The sequence below is a fragment of the Mustela nigripes genome, chromosome 12 (genome assembly GCF_022355385.1).
Source record: "Mustela nigripes isolate SB6536 chromosome 12, MUSNIG.SB6536, whole genome shotgun sequence".
Lineage (NCBI taxonomy): Eukaryota > Metazoa > Chordata > Mammalia > Carnivora > Mustelidae > Mustela > Mustela nigripes.
In genome coordinates, this window is record NC_081568.1 from 71,890,494 (window position 1) to 71,910,118 (window position 19,625).

Genomic DNA, 19,625 nt, shown 5'->3' on the forward strand with positions numbered 1-19,625 from the left:
TGCTCTCTAATAACACTCTTCACTGACACAAAATGCAAATATGGTATTCCGCAATTCTGCACTAAAATGAAATACTACCAAGTTATTTTTGATAAAAGAAGTTAAACTATCTGTAGTGGAGATAAGCATTTTCTATATATTAGAAAACTGAGTCATAAAACTTCAAAAATATAACACAGCCAATAACTAAATAGGCTACCTGTTTCCCCAACCCCTAGGTAAAAGCAAAACGGAATCAGGTAATTTAAAATGGGACTTATGGGGCGCCTGGGTGGCTCAGTGGGTTAAGCCGCTGCCTTCGGCTCAGGTCATGATCTCAGAGTCCTGGGATCGAGTCCCGCATCAGGCTCCCTGCAGGGAGCCTGCTTCCTCCTCTCTCTCTCTCTCTGCCTGCCTCTCTGCCTACTTGTGTTCTCTCTCTGTCAAATAAATAAATAAAATATTAAAAAAAATAATAAAAAATAAAATGGGGGGCGCCTGGGTGGCTCAGTGGGTTAGGCCGCTGCCTTCGGCTCAGGTCATGATCTCAGGGTCCTGGGATCGAGGCCCGCATCGGGCTCTCTGCTCATCAGGGAGCCTGCTTCCTCCTCTCTCTCTGCCTGCCTCTCTGCCTGCTTGTGATTTCTCTCTGTCAAATAAATAAATAAAATCTTTAAAAAAAAAAAAAAATAAATAAAATAAAATGGGACTTATTAAAAGCTCAATCAACAGCTATTATTACTATCCATACTTACAGCCTCAAAAATACAATCAAGTAACTTTCCCACCAAAGAGCCAGTGTACAAAATTTGCTGCTCGCAGTTTATGTTGTTCCTTTTTAAAAATAGATGGCAAAATGCCAAGTACGCTCAGCTCACAGAAGGGTTTCACAGTACCTAGTTTGAGTCAGCATAGAATTCATAGATTAAACCAACACTTGATTTCCAATCCCAAAGCTCCTTATGTGGTATGACTCACCAAATTCTCCACTTCTTCCAACTCTGAAACCCAAGTTGTAACTCCTCCCTGCACCTACCACCATGACCTTCGTAGAAACTGGGTTAGAGAAGTATTTTTAAATTCTTTTAACACACATTTTTAAGTCAGTCTCTGGAAAGGACTGCTCAGTGAATTTAACAAAACCACCAGGGACAGCAGGGCTAAAGGTCCTGGGATGCGGGTATAGGACCTTTAGACAAGTCTTGGGGTCCGGCCTACGAGCTTGCCTTTGGGGGATTCTCTGGACAGCTCTGGAACCAAGAATGAGGCCTGAGCGCAAGTAAAAAGCCTCTTATCCGCCTCACGGTAGAGTCCTACACCCGCATCCCAGGCCGCAGAACCCACGTCCTCTTACATGCACCTCAAAACCGACCCCGACCCGAACACACAGGGTCTCTGTGTGGCCCCCAGCCACCTCGCCCGGCTCCAGAGCGGAGAGGCTCGGAAGCCCCGGAGTAGGGTGAACGGCGCCATTTTAGGCGGCGGTGGCGGCGACAACCAATCCCTGCGCTGGAGGCAGGGGGCGCCGGGTCGTCCGGGAGCCGCCGCCGAGCCGCGCCGGGCGCCGGTCTGGGAAGCTCGGGGGGAACCTGGACCGGCTGCCTCCGCCATGTTGCACCCTCCCCACCGCCGCCTCCTTCCCGAGGGGCTCGGCCCGCGCCGCCTCCCGCAGCCGGAGAGAAACTCACCTTCTCGCAGAGGCTCTTGACCTGGGACTCGGACAGCTGCTTGCACTCGTTCAGCTGCTCGATCCACTGGTCCAGCTCCTTGGTGAACACCTTCTCGTCCATGATGCCACCCGCCCGAACCGGCTGCCGCTCCGCGCTCCTCCCGCGCCGCCGCCCGCACACGGGCCACACGCACACGCCGCCGCCGGCTCCCGGGGTACCTGTGTGGCTGCTGGCGGCTGCTCGGCGCTAGCGCAAACCCGCGGACTCTCCCTGCAGCACCCGGCCACCGGCCGCTGCCCACCTCCGCTCGATCTAGCCCCGGAGCTCGGCTCTCTGTAATGGCGGCCGCCGGCGTGGTGACATCACGCCCGGCGTCAGGAGGCGGCGGGGTGGAAGGGCCGGGACTAGAGCTGCGCAACTGCAGAGCCAACTCCGGTCCGCCGCCAGAGCGGCTTGGGGGGGCGGGGGGTGGGAACCAGGGGCCAAGGCGCAGGCGCGACGTAGCCGGCTGGTAACTGAGGCACCTTCGCCGGTAGGGCGTGGTCGTCCAGAAGGGAGGGGTCCAGAGAGAAAGGGAAGACCCAGGCGAGGCGAGCGCCGTTCTTACGACAGAGAACCGGGTTAATTCCGGAGCACAGCGTACTGCGCGGCGCGGGCGCCGGCGTGGCGCAGACACCGCCCCGGGGTCGGAGGGTGCTGGGGGAGAACCTAGTTGCCGGAGACTTTTTCCGTAAGGTGAGCCGGCTCTGCGCTTTACCCCGCGTTTGCATCCAGGTCACAGAAACTAGAGTTGTGACCCCGTGGTGCGCTGGAGTTGCATGGGATACCCAAATCTTTGGGGGCAGGAACGGGCGCCTAGTGGTAGCCCGGTTGGGGTGGCCGCCTCCGCCTCTGGGCGTGGCAGGCACCTTCTAATTAGGTCACTCGTGGGCGGAGGAGGGTGTGTCGGCCCTGGGAGTGCCGCGCCGTGCACCTGACAACTCCCCGTCCCCGCACACACCTGTCCTCGGGCCTAAGGTGGACTGTGGGGTGCGATGCCTGCGGCCGAGGCTTGGGCTTTTCCCTGAGCCTCCGACCGCGCGCCTGGCTTCCACAAACCCCACGCAGCCTCGCCCGTTGTTGCCTCCCGACCCAAGTGTGCGCCTTCCTATCCCTCGGGTTCCTTGTGGGAACGAGGAAGGGACAACACCCCCCTCAACCCCTACCTTCTCTGGCCTACTTTATAGAGGGGCGGCGACCCGGCGGTGTTAGAAGCGGCTACAACACGCGCTTTAAAGAAAGCTCAGATACCTTAGGATAGGATCTCGGTCTGGCTATGAATCTCTTTGGGGTTTGTGAAATGTTTTCACATCCCCATATCCCTGCATTCACAGAAATGTTTGGCTCCTTAAAGCTGTTATGTCCTGCATCCCACGCTTGGGAGAGAGAAGGGTTATCCAGACAGGTAAGATACCCTGCGTTGGTGGAAGCTTGTATTCTCCCTATAGTCGAGGTACAGATAGAAGAGAGAGGATGATGTCCACAGGACCTGGCAAATGTAACTTTCCAAAGGACATTTAACCTTAAAACGCAAGGCAAGAGCTGACCCTGGTCACTGATCTTCTAGACTTCCTACCCCCAATAGCAGTTCACTCTGCTGAACCCAGCTGCTCATTCTACATCTCTGACGGCATCATCCCAACCAAAAGGCTGAAGAAAGCTCTGGAGGCCTGGATCAGCCGAGGATGAGACTGAAAATTGTCCTTCATCCAAAACAACCTGCCTAGCGAGGCTGACTGGCTTGGCCTTCCTAGACTGAAAATGACAATTCTGCTTTCCCTTCTATCTCCCAGCAGCATGCCCAAAGGAAAGTGTCTCAGATCTACTCCCCCAAAGGCTTGTGACATAATTTACCAGACTTGGAAAAAAAATTATTTTAGCCCAAATTCTGAACATGTTTTGCAGTTATCATCCCCAAATAATAGAGGAGTAAGAGTTAAGATCATGTAGAATGTATGAGGAAAAAATCATCACTCAGTGCTCATGATTATAAAGCCATGCCCAGTGTGCTGTTCACTGTTGCCCTGTACTGTGTGAGAACTGGTTCTGTCTCATAGGGCAAGAAGCAGACAAGCACTCAGAAAAGAGAAGGGACTTCCATGGTAGTGATCAGGATTTGAAACTTTATACTCCCAAGTGCAGGGTCTCAGCCACACTCACACAACTGACCTCCAAGTACTGAAATATGGAACAGGGTCAATATGATTTCCCTTTGCCTGAGTTATCTTAACTAGTAAAGTAGGGGTGATATTAGTTTGGTTCATTAAAAAGTATTGAGCACCATAAGGGCTGCATTTATTCAGTGTTTCAGAGGTCCTTGAATGGGTGCAAATGTGTACTAGGACATCAAAATTTTTGGCATCTACAGCAGCATTTTACAAAGTGCCTCCATGGACCATAGTTCCAATGAGAAACAAATTCCTTTCAAAAGGAAATTTAGAAAATGCCATATTGTCAGAAGTTGTGTGGTTAAAAAAAAAAAAGCAAACAAAATAAAAACTTAATGGGTATTACCCACCCTAAAAACCAGTATTGAGCACCTACTATGTGTTAAGATTATAAATGAGTGGGTTTTTCCAAAGTAATGTGAGCTCCTGGTTGGTAGCCCTAATGTAGGTATTATTTTCTCTTGATGCAGATTACTTGGCTCACCACCACAAACTAGAGGGAAGATATAATTATATATACTTAAAACATCCTGCCAAATAATTAGATGCCATGACTTAACTTCTTAAGGAATGAATTCTAGGAAGCTCTTATTAGCATTCAAGCCATGAAGTAAAGCATATGTGATTACAAACAATACAGAACTAAATCAGAATGTCTTTTCCTTCAGAAAGATTCTAGAACATTTTCCTACTCTGTGGAACTCAAACTAGCTGTGGATCTAAAATGTCGGTTTGGTTAATCTGGTCTTGACTAATTGGACCTGACTGTTTAAATTCTAGAGCTGAGGAATACTTGGAACAAAAAGTTAAAAGCAAAAAAAAAAAAAAAAAAGTCCTTTAATTTCTTGGCAAAAACCAGAGAATGAATAAAGCAAATATGCTTTGAGAAAGAATTTTTGCTCAGATGGCAAACTCAGTATACAGCAAGTCTAAGTGTTGCCTATGATGTTTAAACATAGCTATAAATGAACATCATCTGATGATGGGGGCAGGGTAGAAGGAAGATGACTTTCAGCAAAGAACTTTATAATAAATACCTTAGCCAAAGTATAAAAATTTACATTAAACATAGAGAAGAAATGAGCTATATCTTTTTGTCAGCAATTCTCTTGGCCTTACCATTAGTTTTATTTTGTTGTTGTTCCTTCCAGTTCCCTGACTTTTAAGCTTTACTGAGACAGAAAACAGAGCCATGTAGGTAAGAAATGGTTCTAGAGTCAGATAGGGCTGATTTGAATTCTGGTTCTGCATGAAGTTTGGCAAGTTACCTAACTTCTCTGAGTTTCAGTTTTCTCATTAATAAAGTGGAGATAATCGTAATTGCCAAATAATAGGGTTCTTCTGAGAATTAAGTGAAATTATAAATATTAAACACACCACAGCATATAATAAACGTCCAGTATTAAAGTGTTCTATCCCTCCTCCTCCTCCTCCTCCTCCTCTTCTCCTCCTCCTCCTCCTCCTCCTCCTCCTCATCCCTTTCCTTCCCCGCCTCCCCCTTCCCCCACCCCTTTCTCCCCTTCCTCCTCTTCCTCCCCCTTCTTCTTCTTCCTCCTCTTCTTTTTGTGAGAGGGAAGGAGGGGACAGGGAGCAGAGGGAGAGGAAGAATCCCAAGCAGACTGCACAGAGCCTGACTTGGAGCTCCATCTCCTGACCCTGAGATGACCTGAGCCGAAATCAAGAGTCAGATGCTTAACCACCTAAGCCACCAAAGCGCCCCTAGGTATTCTTATTCTTATTACTTCTAAGTGGTCTCTGATCCTAAATATCCTTTAATGCTACTTGGAGCACCTCAATGTCTGCCATGAAATAGTGGTCTTTGGAAACAGAACATAATTGTATCAAAAACATCATATAGAGGGTGCCTGGGTGGCTCAATGGCTTAAGCCTCTGCCTCTGCCTTCAGCTCAGGTCATGATCTCAGAGTCCTGGGATCGAGTCCCACGTCAAGCTCTCTGCTCAGCAGGGAGCCTGCTTCCCCTCCCCACCCTCTGCCTGCCTCTCCGCCTACTTGTGATCTCTCTCTGTGTGTCAAATAAATAAATAAAATCTTTTAAAAAAATCATATAGACACAAAGTCATCAGATGAAGTGAGGATGGGAGGGGCAGGTGGGAGGATTCAAGAAATGAGGGTAGAGGTGAAACAAAAAGAACACCCCCTTTCTTCCCTTGACATCATGCAAACATTCAGGAAGACCTGTTGTATAGAGAAAAAGGCAATGAGGAATAAATCCAAGAATTAATACAGTTGGTCAGTCTTACGTTCCTGTTGTGCCAGAATCTTTTCTCTGAAAAGGGTGCCATATCTGATAACACACACTTTGCACCAAGGCCTTCTATGCCCCAGAAGCTCCAAGATAAAGACTTACTTAGTGAACATTTTAATGGCTATGCCCATGAGAAACCTGCCATGCTCTGGCTTATTGGACCTGCCCAGCTACCAGAAGATTTTGGTATCTATCCCCATTTTTCTTTGTGATTTTCAGAAAAATTAAACTTACATTGCCCTTTCACCTGAAATTAGAATTTTATAGATGTGGCCAGAATGTTGTGGCCAGGAATTCTGCCACAAATATAATAAAACTCTTTCACCCAGCATAGATGCAAAAAGGGGTTTGAGTCCCAGCTCCAAGAATTCTAGGACACCATGCCCCAAATGTTACAGCTGTCTGTTCCAAAAGCAACATTTAATTAGCACTTACCACATAGCAGGCTTAGGGAGGCACATGGGGTACAGGTGATGGGAAGAAGTGCAGAAAAAGTGGGGGAAACCCAAAGGTGCATAAAACACAGCTCACTGAGTTTATGCTCCAGCAGGGGAAGACAGACGTTATGACAGATAAACAAATCATTTATTAAACATGTACAGAAGAGGAACAGCCTTGTTGCTTGAGGTGGCTTGGGAAGTATTTCCACAGACGGCGATGCTCGAGCTACATCTTGAAGGAAAATCCAGAATTCTTCAGCTGAGAAGAGAAGAACTAGCTGTTTAAATCACTCCCACGTAAATCATATCTATTCTAGATGTTTTGAAAAAAAAAAAAACATAGGAAACTATGCCTCCATTTGTTTATTCTACAATGTTAAGGTATCAGATTCTTCAACTCCTGTGTGTTCGTGTTGAGGCCGAGGAATTTTTCCCCCCAAGTCTGTTTTCCACTGTCTTGTCCAAATGGGATACCAGATCCTGCTGCTTAGCTTGAGAAAAGCATTTTATCTCTGGTGCCTTGATCACATCAGAGCTTATATTTAAAGCATGAGTGATGAGAAGAGACTGCAGCTGAGTCCCTGGCTCTGTCCCATCCCTTGAGCACCCTCCTCTCCTCCTCTCCACTGAGGGCTCTAGAGGCCATCCTACAGTGACTGGTGGGGACCAGAGCTCATCAGAGCCATGAGTAAAATCTCTGTTCTACAATCCAGGCTGCATTTACTGGGATCTGCCACAGAGGCTCATCAGAAACCCTCAAGGAGTGGGCTACCTGGCTTCCATCCATGTGTGCCCCTCTACATATACACCCATGTTTGATGATTGGCTGGCTTGTGTGGGCTCAGGCTCAGACACCCCTTGGAGGCCTCAACCTGTGTAGGTTTCAGTTACATATCAAGCTGTTCAGTTCCCAGTGGAGATCATTCTGGTGCAGAGGCCAAGACACTATCATCAGACACACCCTTTGAAGAGCCTCCTAGAAATCTGACTCAGGGCACCACTTTTTATGGTTTCTGTGTACTCATGCCAAGTTCTTAAACCCGCTCACCATCAGTATTTTCATCTATAGGATGGGGGTCATAATTGTACCATTCCCATAAGTTTATTTTAAGCTTTAAATAAATGAATCCATGTAATGCTGTTAGCACGTAACAAGTACTCCATCTACATTAGCTATTATTATTATTAACTATTTTATAATAAAATTATTTCTGATTGTAAAAGAATCAATGATCACTGCAGAAAATTTTTGAACTACTGACAAGCTTAGGAAGAAACAATCACAGCATCCAGAAATAAGGGCTATAATCATTTTGATGTATAGTCTTCTCAGCTTTTCTAGGTATGCATATATATTCAATATATATAATATAATGAATGTAATATATAATAAATATAAGTTCTCACTTATACTAGTTCACACTGTTCTGTAATTTGTTTTATTCAACTGATCTATCATGACATTTTCCCAATATAGTTAAATACTCTTAGAAATTTTTTTTTTTAAGATTTTGTTTATTTCTTTGAGAGAGAGAGCACGAGATGGGGGAGGGTCAGAGGGAGAAGCAGAGTCTGGGCTGAGCAGGGAGTGTGATGTGGGGTTCAATGTGGGGCGCAATGCAGGGCTTGATCCCTGGCCCCTGGGATCATGACCTGAGCCAAAGGCAGGTGCTTAACCAACTGAGCCTCTCAGGCATCCTTAGAAAATATTTTTAAAAACTACTTTGTTTTCAAGTATATCAATGTAATACAATTTATGTAACTAATTCCTTATTTTGGTATTTCCTATTTTTATATTTATAAATACCACAATAAGTGTCCTGTTCATGAATATTTCTCTGCATCTTTGTTTATCTTTGTTTATTCCTTAAGATAAATGCTTAAAGTGGGATGACTGTGCCAAAGGCTCTATAACCTGTTTTTTTTTTTTTAAAGATTTTATTTATTTGACAGAGAGAGATCACAAGTAGGCAGAGAGGCAGGCAGAGAGAGAGGGGGAAGCAGGCTCCCTGCTGAGCAGAGAGCCCAATGCGGGACTCGATCCCAGGACCCTGAGATCATGACCTGAGCTGAAGGCAGCGGCTTAACCCACTGAGCCACCCAGGTGCCCTCTATAACCTGTTTTTGATGGCAGGTATATAGAATTGGATTAACCATAATCCTTTGTTCTGATGCTCTCAAAATTGGTATGGATGGCCTGATTTTGTTGTTAGGTAGTAAATTCATCAATTTTAATAATGCATTTGGTACCTGTCAATCCACAACCCAAAACAAAAGTTAGGGCCTCAGCAATAACCAATATTGAAGCATAAGGCTCTCCACCCCATCTTCTTGTGCTTGCTACCCAAGGGAACCCATTCCAAATTGTATGTTTATTTCCTTTTCTTTTGATATGATTTTGCTGGATCTGTATATCTTCCTAAAGAGTAATTTTTTAGAACTGTCCTTGGCTTTATAAAAACGACATCAAGCTGTATGTAATCTTTGGGGACTTGCTTTTTCCACTTACTTTGCTAAAATTCATCCATATCATTGTAATCCGCTGTAGTCATTTTGCCTTGTATTAAATACCAAATGTGTAGACGAAACAAGGTATATCATCTAGTCTCCCAATGATAGGCAAGTACCTTGTTTTTTAGCTCTTGCTCCCACTGCTGCTATGAACATTATACTGTAAATGTCCCCCATTGTATACGTACAAGAGTTTGTTGAGGGAACCAGTTTGCACCCCCACCAGCTATAAACGAGAGAGCCTCTGGATACACATTCTCTGTTGTTCAAGGGGCTGGCTCAGTCTACTTCCCTCCAGCAATATATATGAATGGCAATTTCTGCAAACTCTTTCCAGCCCTATGGATCATTAAAAACTTTTGACCTTTTGACAAGGAAAAGATACCTCTCCCTTCTGTGTAACTTTGTTGTAAGGTTCTGACTCCTCTAAAAGCCAAGAGGGAAGGGATTTGGCTCAGAGCATTGTTTCCAGTCTGATAACTTCAGTGACATTTCTGGGACTGATTCCCCAGTAGCTCAGCTGCTTTCCCATGTCCTAAAAGAGGTGACATGGTTGGAAGGAGGGACTGAGGGGGGCCAGTATGGGAAACAAGCCCAACTCACCACAGTGGAGGCTTGTCTCCTAGTCCCAGCCCCTGCCAGTGTCAGATCACTCTTTCTGCTTGATGAAGCAGCCATTATCTCTTCCCTACCCCCCACCCGAGAAAAGCTGGTATAATACTACCCTTTGTTACTTGAATTGATAAATTCAAACCTCTTTCCTAGCTCTGCAGTAAAAGAACTTTCTATTTTGGGCTTAATGACATAGCCCAAACCAACCAGAGAGCAGCAAGCTGTAGCCTGAGTTAATAGTCTTTCTCCAACGGAGGGAACCTACAAGCAAACAGAAGGACCTTCTAAAGTCCATCATCTGCATATCAACAGGCAGCCTATTTGCTTTTCTTTCTGCTGACAGATCTATTTCAAAATTCGAAATTGAACAATCCCTAATCTTCAGGGTAAGTTGATGAGTAAATCCTGAACAATTTCTTATATCATTTTGCCAGGAATTCATGGATAGCCAATCGTGTACTAGGGCTGGGCTAGGTATTGTCAGAGTAGAGAATTCTGTCTTCAAGGGGAATTCTAGCCACCCCAAAATATACTGATTTGAGGAGTGCCTAAAACATTTACCTAAGAATATGCCTTCCCCCTTAGTCCTTTTCCCTGCCCAAAATCTCACATTGCTACAGTGTCCCGGGTGTCAAGAAACCTTCAGGAGTATACAGAAGTTGTGCTTATAGGAGGAGCAATCTGTTTAAACCATTGGCACTGCTTAGCACAGAACCACAGCCTAGAACAGGACAAATGACAAGTAAGCTCTCTCCATCTTTGTTTTGGCAAACTTTATCTTATGGGAAACTTCAAAGACACACAAAAGTAGACATAATAAACCTCCACCTACCTATCACCAGGCTTCAGCAATTACTTCGGCAATCTTATTTTATCTGTACCCCATCCTCCCTCATCTCCATTTTAAATCCAATTTAAAGCAAATCAGATATTTTCATCCTTAAATACCTCTGTATGTATCTGTAATAAGGGCTCTTTTTTCAGTAACCATTTTATCACATCTTTAACAGTAATTCCTTAATACCATCTAGTATCCAGTCAAAGGTCAAATTACCCTGGTTTTCTTAAATGTCTTTCTTTAATGGTTTATTCTAACTAGGAGTCAAATGCTGTCATTTGTATTTATTGATATAGCTCATCTGTATGTCTAATTTTTAAACTTTTAAACAGCTTATAATTCTTTAGTTTTTAATTTTTAAATTTTTATTTATAGCAGTTTCCTCTCTTTCTTTTTACTGCTCTTCTTTTTGGTGTTACTGAAGATAGTGGGTCTTTTAGTTACTATTGCTGTGTAACATAAAACAAACAGCAATTTTTTGTGCTTATGTATTCTAGGTGTCAGAAACTCCGTGCACAGTTGGGATAGCTTCTCTCTGCTATCCGGGGCCCCAGAACTACCTGGGGCCCCAGCTGGGGAGATTCGAAGTCTGGTGATGAATTCATAACTGGGAGCTAGAAGCATCTTGGGTTTGTTTACTCACATGTCTGGTGTCTGAGCCTGGAGCACTCAAAAACTTGGACTGCTGACCAGAGCACCTACACACAGCCTCACCATGTAGCATGGCTTCCTCCCAGTTTGGGAGTCTCAGGATAGTCACCTTAGGGCTCCAACTCCAAGCATTCCAGCTAGCAGCTGGATGCCAGATCATCACTTTTTATCACCTAACCTCAGAAATTACATTCTTGCTTTTGCTGTGTTCTGCTGGTGGCAAGCCAGTCCAAAGCTCAGGCAGACTCCAAAAGAGTAGAACCAGACACCACCTGTACCGAGGAAGGGGCAAAGCTGCAGAAGAGCCTGGAAGGATGGCAGCTATTGTTGCTCTACTTGGGCCTTTCCAACATCAACCAGAGAAACGTTGCAAATCATGGAACCCCTGTGGAAGAGAAAAAGTTGGGGGAGCTTATTTGTTTGCAGGGTCATGTCCTACAGCTGGGTAGATTATACCCTTAATAACCAAGGGGGTGACTGGGCTGAGAGCCAACTCCACTTGCTGTAACTGTGCCTGACTCTGGGGCTGTGTCACTGGGAAGAAGAGGCGCCTACTCTAATACACATAAGACACTGCAGGGACAGGTTTCCCTGGGTAGTAAAAGGTCATTCCATCCACCTTACACTTCTCAGATCTCAGATACCTATTGAACACACGCCACTTTAAAGAATATTGTGTCTATTTTTTGTTGTTGTTTAAGCAGCACCAAGTTGACTTAGAAATATCTCAAAAACGGTGCTGGATTTACTCATATATTTGTTAAATGATGCAAGTTTTTAGCCATCAGGCACTTTTTGATTGCATTGGTCTAGAATGTTCCAGATGTATCTTGCAAGAAGCTTAGACACTGTGTCCCAATCTGACCCATCTCCTCAAAGCCTTGAGTGAATGCAAAAAGTCAACACAGGATGCACAGGAAACCAGGCCAAACAGAACCCAGGGCTTTCTTCTCTTCTTTGCAGTCCCTATTCTTCATTAACATAGCTTTTATAGCTTGGTTAAAGCCCCAGGGAAGTAAGTACTTTCATTTCTGTTTATGGCTATTAGGAAAATAAAATAATGTAGATAAGGCCAGGTAATTTCCAAGGATTTTAAGGACCAGGAGAGCACCAGATCAACCTGAGTTTGATAAGGACAGGTGTGTTACAAGGAAGCTCACACAAGTCCAGATAGAAGTCTCTCCGATGATGAGATTATTAAAAAGCTATGATCTCCTTGATCTCATCATGCTGCTGGTCAACAGGGGGGTTGAGGAAAGCCTCAAATGGCAAGGACAAAGGCACCTTTTTAAAAACTTATTAGGCCTCAGGAGTGGAGTGTTAAATTAATCGCACTTTTCAGTTCAGGACACATTCTCTTGGTCAGTCCCTACAGGGCCTCTCTTATGTACGTATGCCTGTATTTTCTCCTATTCCCACTCCTCACTCCTGTCCTTCCTCCCAAACATTCTAATCCATTTACTTATATTTTTTGGCTTCTATGCATTCTATGAAGATGTGTATTATTGTCTGCTCTGCATGTATTTTAATTTACACGATAGCAGTGTGTGTTACAGATCTTCCTCCGTGTCTTAGTGTTTCCACTCCTCACTTTGTTTTTAAGACCTCTCACATTGCTCTGTGCACATCCAGTCCATCCTTCCTGGCTGCTGCAGAGTACTCCAGTAACGGGCACCCCTAGGGCCTCTGACTTCCCACCACCCAACACAATGCTGCCATGAGCAGCCTCATAGGTGACCAATTGGAGACATGTATAGCAATCTCTTTAGACAACGTCTCACCCATAGATGTTCTTAGTGCATTAGAAAAGACACCTCCTTCCTCTTGGAGAAAAGTGCCCCAGAGCAAAATGCAAGGCTTGGCAGGCTGGAGCTCAGGCTGGGTTTCAGCCCCATGTCACCCCCTCAGTTGGAGTCTTGTTCAGGGCACAACTATAGGTGGTGGCCCTAACAACAAGCATTCCCCGGTTCTTCCAGCAGGTTTCAACTGTTTGCAACATCACTCCTGGTTGGTACACGAAAGGGAAAGGTGCCAACGAGCACAGAAATCTCCTCATGGAATCTGTGTCTACTTCATTTGCTCATGAAGGGCTGCATTCCTTGGGCACTTGATACATGGGTTGACACAGTTTGTGGGAGCACCATGGCTAGTGTACGAGCTCCACAAGAATCAGGGAGTCAGACACGATCTGACAATACACAGAGGGTAGTGCAGATATACCTGCCTGAGGCCAAGGCAAAGGGCCCAAGTACTTCACTCCCTCATTTTGTCTTGGAGATGGCAGAGAAACATCTTCTCTCTTGATGTTGTTGTCACAGGACACAGGTGGTCAGGCTCATATTCACAAGGCAGCAGCTCTGACTGGCTTTGTCACAAATGGTGGATATCTGGCCCTGAGCCATCCTGCCCTTGGCCCTTGGAGAACATTCTGTGGCCTACAGAACTGAGAATTGATGGTCCTTAGGTCCTTACTCAAGGTCACCTGGACAGGACAGGGACAACTCCTTTAAACAGGTCAGATTTCAAATCCATCAAAAATCCTTAGTGGCCATTGAGAAATATCTAAACCCTCTTAAAATAACTGTGTGTGGAGGTCAGTGAAATACCCAAGTTATATAGAAAGCTGTTTTTTTCATGCTGACGTTTTCTCAGCTGTCAAGTGAGGATAAACAAAATGAGAACTTCTAGAAGAAGACAGAAGTCTTAATTTACAATTTTTCAGAAAAGAATCACTACATTTCTGGATTATTGTTGTCAGTTTAGAACTACACTTAAGTATTCAGAAGAAGCCTGGATAACAGTCAGTTGTGCAAGGTTGTGAGCCACACTGAATACCACAGACATTACTGTAATTGTGTGCAGTTGTGAATAAGCAAGCGGTAGGCTTTGAAACAATGCCCGAGAACAAAAGTACAAATCAGTTGCATGCATTAACATCAGGGACTGGAAAATATTGACCACTAAGTGGGCCTATGAAAGGAAAAAAAACATAAGTTTCACATTCAGAAAGAGGAGCACAGGTTAACACTTGGAGATGCTGCCATGTGACTAGAAAGATCCAGAGATTCGCAAAATGGCCTGGCTGCTTCATGTAGGACAAAGTATCCACCATCATGGAGACCTGACTTATCCTTCTCAGATGGTTCCAGCATTACTTCATCCAATTCCATCCCTCACACCAGAAATACATGGCCCATCAGGGTCCTGGAGCTTACCTGTTCCATTGTGTCTCTTGGTTAGATCCCCATCTCGATATCCTGGAGTCACTAACTCACATCATTGGCTTGATGTTTAAAGAGTCTGGGGAGCCCTCTACACCATATGAATCAAAAGTCAGCATTTCTCCCTGCTTTGTCAGCCCAGGCCCCTGCTTTTTTTCATTAAGAATGTTGGAGACCACAAGTAGATTTCAAATGTTCTCACACAAAAAAGAAAAACGGTCAATATGTGCTGTGATGTAGGTATTAGCTAAAGCTATGGTGGTAATCATTTTACAATACAGAAGTGTATCAAATAACACATTGTACACCTAAAACTTACACAATTTTCTATTTCAATTATATCTCAGTAATGCTGAAAAAGGAAGGAAGATAGAGAAAGGAAAAGAAAGAAGGAAAGAGGAGAGGGGAGGGAGGGAGGGGAGGGGAGGAAGGTCGAGAGGGAGGGAGGGAGGGAGGAAAGGAAGGAAGAAGGAAGTGAGGAAAGAAATGACAGAGACCAGAATTGGCTCCTGTAACTCACTGCGAGATCTCAGACTGAACTTGGATTCTGAGGCTACCTTTTCCACTTTCTCTCCTATTTGATTCCTAGTCTAAGGTATATCATATTTATTTATTTACTTGCTTGTTTATTGAATTTAAAAGTATCTTTCTTCTGGGTGAGGGAATGGGTGAAATAGGCCATCGAGATTAAGCAGTGCATTTGTCGTGATGATCACCAGGTAATATGAGGAATTGTTGAAGGCTGAAGGGTATATCGTACACCTGAAACTAATATAACACTATATGTCAACTAACTGGAATTTAAATAAAAACTTTTTAAAAAATAAAAATATATTTCTTCTGAGAAGCTCAACTCATAAAAATTTTTTAAGAAGGGTGCCTGGTTGGTTCAGTTGGTGGAGCAGGTGAATCTTGATCTTGGGGCAAAAGTTTGAGCTCCATGTTGGTCATAAAGATTACTTAATAAAAAATAACAAATAGCCTTTTAAAACAATTTTAAGGAATAGCTACTTAATAATGATCAGGAAATTATGGTGTCACCAGATGACTAATTAAGAAGAAATGAGCCCAAATTAAGGCAAAGGAGATTTGAGTTGGCTCCTGAAGTATGTGGTGAAAGAGAAAAATTCAGGCTGGATTAGGCCATGGGCAGAAGGATGGGAAGTTCATCTCATTCCATAGCCCTTCAAGGAAGAGACAGAGCAAGAGACCTTATATAGTCTAGACTCAAGACATGCTTGCCTGCAAGCAGGGAAAGGCCACGGCTCTTTATACATCTGGTAACACTTCAGAAGAAGTGTTGCTCTAGTTCCTAGTTGCTCTAGCCAGCTGAAATTTTTTATTCCTAACCACTGAACAAGAACCTATTCCTAGAAGAAAAAGAAGTCCTGGGAGCCTGTCTAGGATTCCAAGAGCTCAGATAACCTTCTATGTCTGCCCTCCTGAGTTCCTAGAGAATGGATATGTTCGCTATTGATTTTCCTAACCACTTTTTAGAGGCCAAGGGAAGGGGAATCATAACTGTTATTGTCCATTTAGTGGCCACAAGTTTCAAAGACTCAAATAAATGTTACCTGTTTTATCAAAGCTACATTTGGCAGTTATCCATGTAGAAGCAGTATACAAGGTTTCTCCTAAAGAAAACTTCCTGGAGGATTTGAACAAGGCCAGACAGAGAAGACACGACATCACTGCAGTTCCCAGTGAGCTCCTCAGAGCATACAAGTGCGTGGGTCCATTCCAGTGACTGGCAGTTTCCTGTCCTTTCTCAGTGGGGGTCCAGCATGTGCCTGAGAAACTTTCCCTCTGCTGCCTCAACCAACAGCTAGAGAATCAAGAATTCTAAGTCGGCATCCCAGACTGCTTAAGCAATGACAAATCTGCTTCACTTCCTCCTTTGTTTCCTAACCGAGAGTGTAGTCCGGTTTCAGTGTGGAGGCCAGAAAGGGCTGATGACGTCACCACTTCCCCAAAGCGGTTCATTCCATCATCTCAGCAGGTAAGCCACCTTCCCTACACTTCTTTTGAAAGCCAAAGCTAGAGATTACAGTCCTTAAACAAGGCACTCAACACATCTCTTGATGCCTGGCAGACTACAATTTTCAAAACAAACCTCCAGAATGTGGGGAGTTGGCCAATAGAATGGAGACTTGGGGACTACTATGGGCCCAGCTGCATAAGTGTTTGGCTTGGAGCAAATCTGTGCACATTCAGGGCCTTTGGATAACCTTTAAAGCGATGCTTGGATGGGTGCCTTTGGCTTAGGTCACAATCCCAGGTCCTGGGATCCAGTCCCGCTTTGGGCTCCTTGCTGGGTGGGGAGCCTGCTTCTCCCTCTGCCTGCCTCTGTCATTATCACTCTCTCTCCCTCTCTCTCTGACAAATAAATAAATGAAATCTTAAAAAAAATAAAGCGATGCTTTGACCTTTTCCAGCAATAAGATTTTCTACAACTCTAGATTAGAAGAGGAAAAGGGGCTACAGTTACTGCAGAAGACTTCTGGTGGTAATTTCACCTACCTAGAAGAATTAGAGTTCTGTAGAGCCATGCCAAGAACAGGTATGTGGTATCCACCACTTGGGGAGGAATTTTGGAATAACCACTAGCTCGCTGGAGAACATGCCTGCCATTCTCATCTGTTTCCTTCCTTTTTCCCTCCTTTCTCTTCTCTACCTACCCAGAGGCCAGATTATTTCTGATTTACAAGAAGAAAAAGTATAATGTATTCCCCCTAGTTTTAGGGAAAATCACTCTGGGGATGGAATTGAATTCAGATGTTCTTGACACATAAGCTGATATTTAGATAATCACCACCCTTTTTGCAAATCTTTTTTTTTTTTTTAAGATTTTTAAAAAATTTATTTGAAAGATATAGAAAGCACACAAGCAGGAGGAGTGGCAGGCAGAGAGAGGGAGAAGGAGAAGCAGACTTCCCAGTGAGTAGGGAGTCTGATGTGGGGCTCGATCCCAGGACCCTGGGGTTGTGACCTGAGCTGAAGGCAGGTGCTTAACGACTGAGCCACCCAGGCGTCCCTTTGCAAGCCTTTTGAAAAATACTGGCTTACACTGTTTGATCTACTATCTTTAACACTTTATCACCCTTGAGAAATCATAGTACCATGTGGATGAAGAGCTGATTATGTGGAAAGTCCTGCCGTGAAGAGATTACTAATCAAATTGAAGATACAAGCCAGAGGAGAAAAAGCACAGGCAAATGCATAGGAAAATAATCACAGCTCTACAGAGTTGCTTAGAGATGGGGAACAGACTGACTAGTATGCTATGTACTGAGAAGAGAAATGACGGCATGCATGTTTTTCTAGAAACAATTCATTAATATTTCTTTTTCATTGCAGTACTCAGCCCAAAATCTAAAGAGTGGTCATCTAAAAATAATGTATAATTTCAAACATATACATGAGTAGACCTTTTGTAAAGCTAATAATTATTCACTAATTCATGTAGTATTATAATGGTCCCCCATGCACTCATTATCCAGCTTCAACAATCACCAACTCCTACCCATTGTACCCATCCATTATTTTATCTGCACTCCCACCAACTTCCTCCATCCAGTGTTGTCTGAGGCAAATCCTAGGCATCATATCATTTCATGTATAAATATTCAACATGTATATCTAAAAGATAAAAATTCATTTTAAATTGAATCACTCTTACACTTGAAATTAATAATTTTGTAATAATCAGGTGATCATGTTTTGGTCAGCATATAAAAAGTGTTGACCTGTGTGGAGAGGTGTGAAATACTGCCATTGCCACAGACTGCATGATGAAACGGGACATATTCCTAGCTTTGCCAATAAAACATCAGAAATTGGGTGATGAAATCTCATAATCAATCTAATATTTATTGTTTGTCTATTCTGCATTTCAGAGTGGAGAATCGGGGGATGGAATCCCCCCGAAAGGAAAATTAGAGAGCCTGCCTCCTAATGAGCAGTTCTCTTAGGGCAAGAGGAGACTCCATGTAATTAGTCAATGTCATGGTGTCACATGTTGCCTCAGAGCTATACACACAACTCAGGAATGTGAGCCAGTTCTGTGGGCGAGGGAATTACTTGTAGATCCAGAGCCAGACCAGAAGCAACAGTCTATGAGAGTTTTTCCAATGCCTAATTCTACTGGTTTCTGTTTCTTTGGAAATATTTTAGGAATTTATTGGACATGTGATAACATTTAGTTTCATTCACAAGGGTGAGAAGAGAAAGTAAAATCATGTAACAAAGGGGGCGGTGCAAACGATATATACATATTCCCTGTATTCCTTTGTACTGATCAACAAATGCTCTTTTAAGAATGTTATATGAACACAAAGGTTAATTTATGCAGTTCCCAAAGATTTATGTGCAAAATATTCTCTAAATCAAATCCTATTTTTTAAGTTTTCAAATAGAAAAGCTAATTCATGTTCTCTAATTCATGTTGTTTGTGAGACTAGATTTTTTCTTGAAGATTTTATTTACTTGAGAGAGAGAGGGAGAGAGGGCATGAGTGGGGAGAAGAGGCAAAGGGAGAGGAAAGAGCAGGTTTCCCAGCTGACCAGGGAGACCTACACAGGGCTCGATCCCAGGACCCTGGGATCATGACCTGAGCCAAAAGCAGACGCTTAACCGGCTGAGCTACTCAGGCACCCTGATACTGAATGTTTTTTCTTTTTCCTTTCCTTTTCTTTTTTTAAAAAATGTTTTATTTTCTTAACATGAAACAATTCCAGTGAAGCTTGCAGGAGGAAATCACATATTCTTGGGGCTGCACATGCCTTCGCTCCTGCACCACCGCCGCCAATAGCCACGTAACTGGTTTGTATGCCTCTCCTCTTCCTCCTCCCGGAGTTGTCTTCCTAAAGCACTTAGCTAGTTCTGCCACTTCACTTACAGGCATTGAATGCTTCCATCACCTTTCAAAAATCCCTAATTCTCTAGGATAGCATTGCGAGTTCTGAGGTTTGTCCCTGACTTACTAGAAACTTGTTCCTCACTGCTCTCTACTCTCCACATGTCTTATTCTCTAGCCACATCAACTAGTAAATGTTTTTGGAACATAGGCCATGTTTTATCAAATAATGAAACACTGAATTCACTTCTTAAAATAAAGGACAGTATAGACCAGTGTTCGAGAGCATAGCCTTCATGTCAGACTGGTTCGGATCTCGGCTCTGTCACCTACCAGCTGTATGACTGATAAAAATCAGCTAATCTGCATAAGCC

General features: G+C 43.9%; 1 protein-coding gene and 1 long non-coding RNA gene across 4 annotated transcripts in view; one reads left to right on the top strand and one right to left on the bottom strand.

Moving 5' to 3' along the window:
• Positions 1–19,625, bottom strand: part of PPP2CA (protein phosphatase 2 catalytic subunit alpha) — a 134,171-nt gene that overhangs the window by 21,572 nt on the left and 92,974 nt on the right. Inside the window, exon 1 of one of the 3 annotated variants that reach the window (XM_059417582.1) lies at positions 1,668–1,856. The exons of 1 other annotated variant lie outside the window; for it this stretch is intronic. In XM_059417582.1, coding sequence (XP_059273565.1) covers positions 1,668–1,769 — 102 coding nt within the window. In that variant the 5' untranslated portion in view covers positions 1,770–1,856. Of the gene's footprint in view, positions 1–1,667; positions 1,857–6,743; positions 6,823–19,625 lie in introns of those variants that run through there. One more of the 3 variants, XM_059417581.1, reaches the window with a different exon arrangement.
• LOC132028521 (uncharacterized) lies at positions 2,295–6,758 on the top strand. Its single transcript, XR_009407458.1, has 3 exons — positions 2,295–2,384; positions 3,023–3,093; positions 6,671–6,758. It is a non-coding gene; the product is annotated as an uncharacterized LOC132028521 (long non-coding RNA).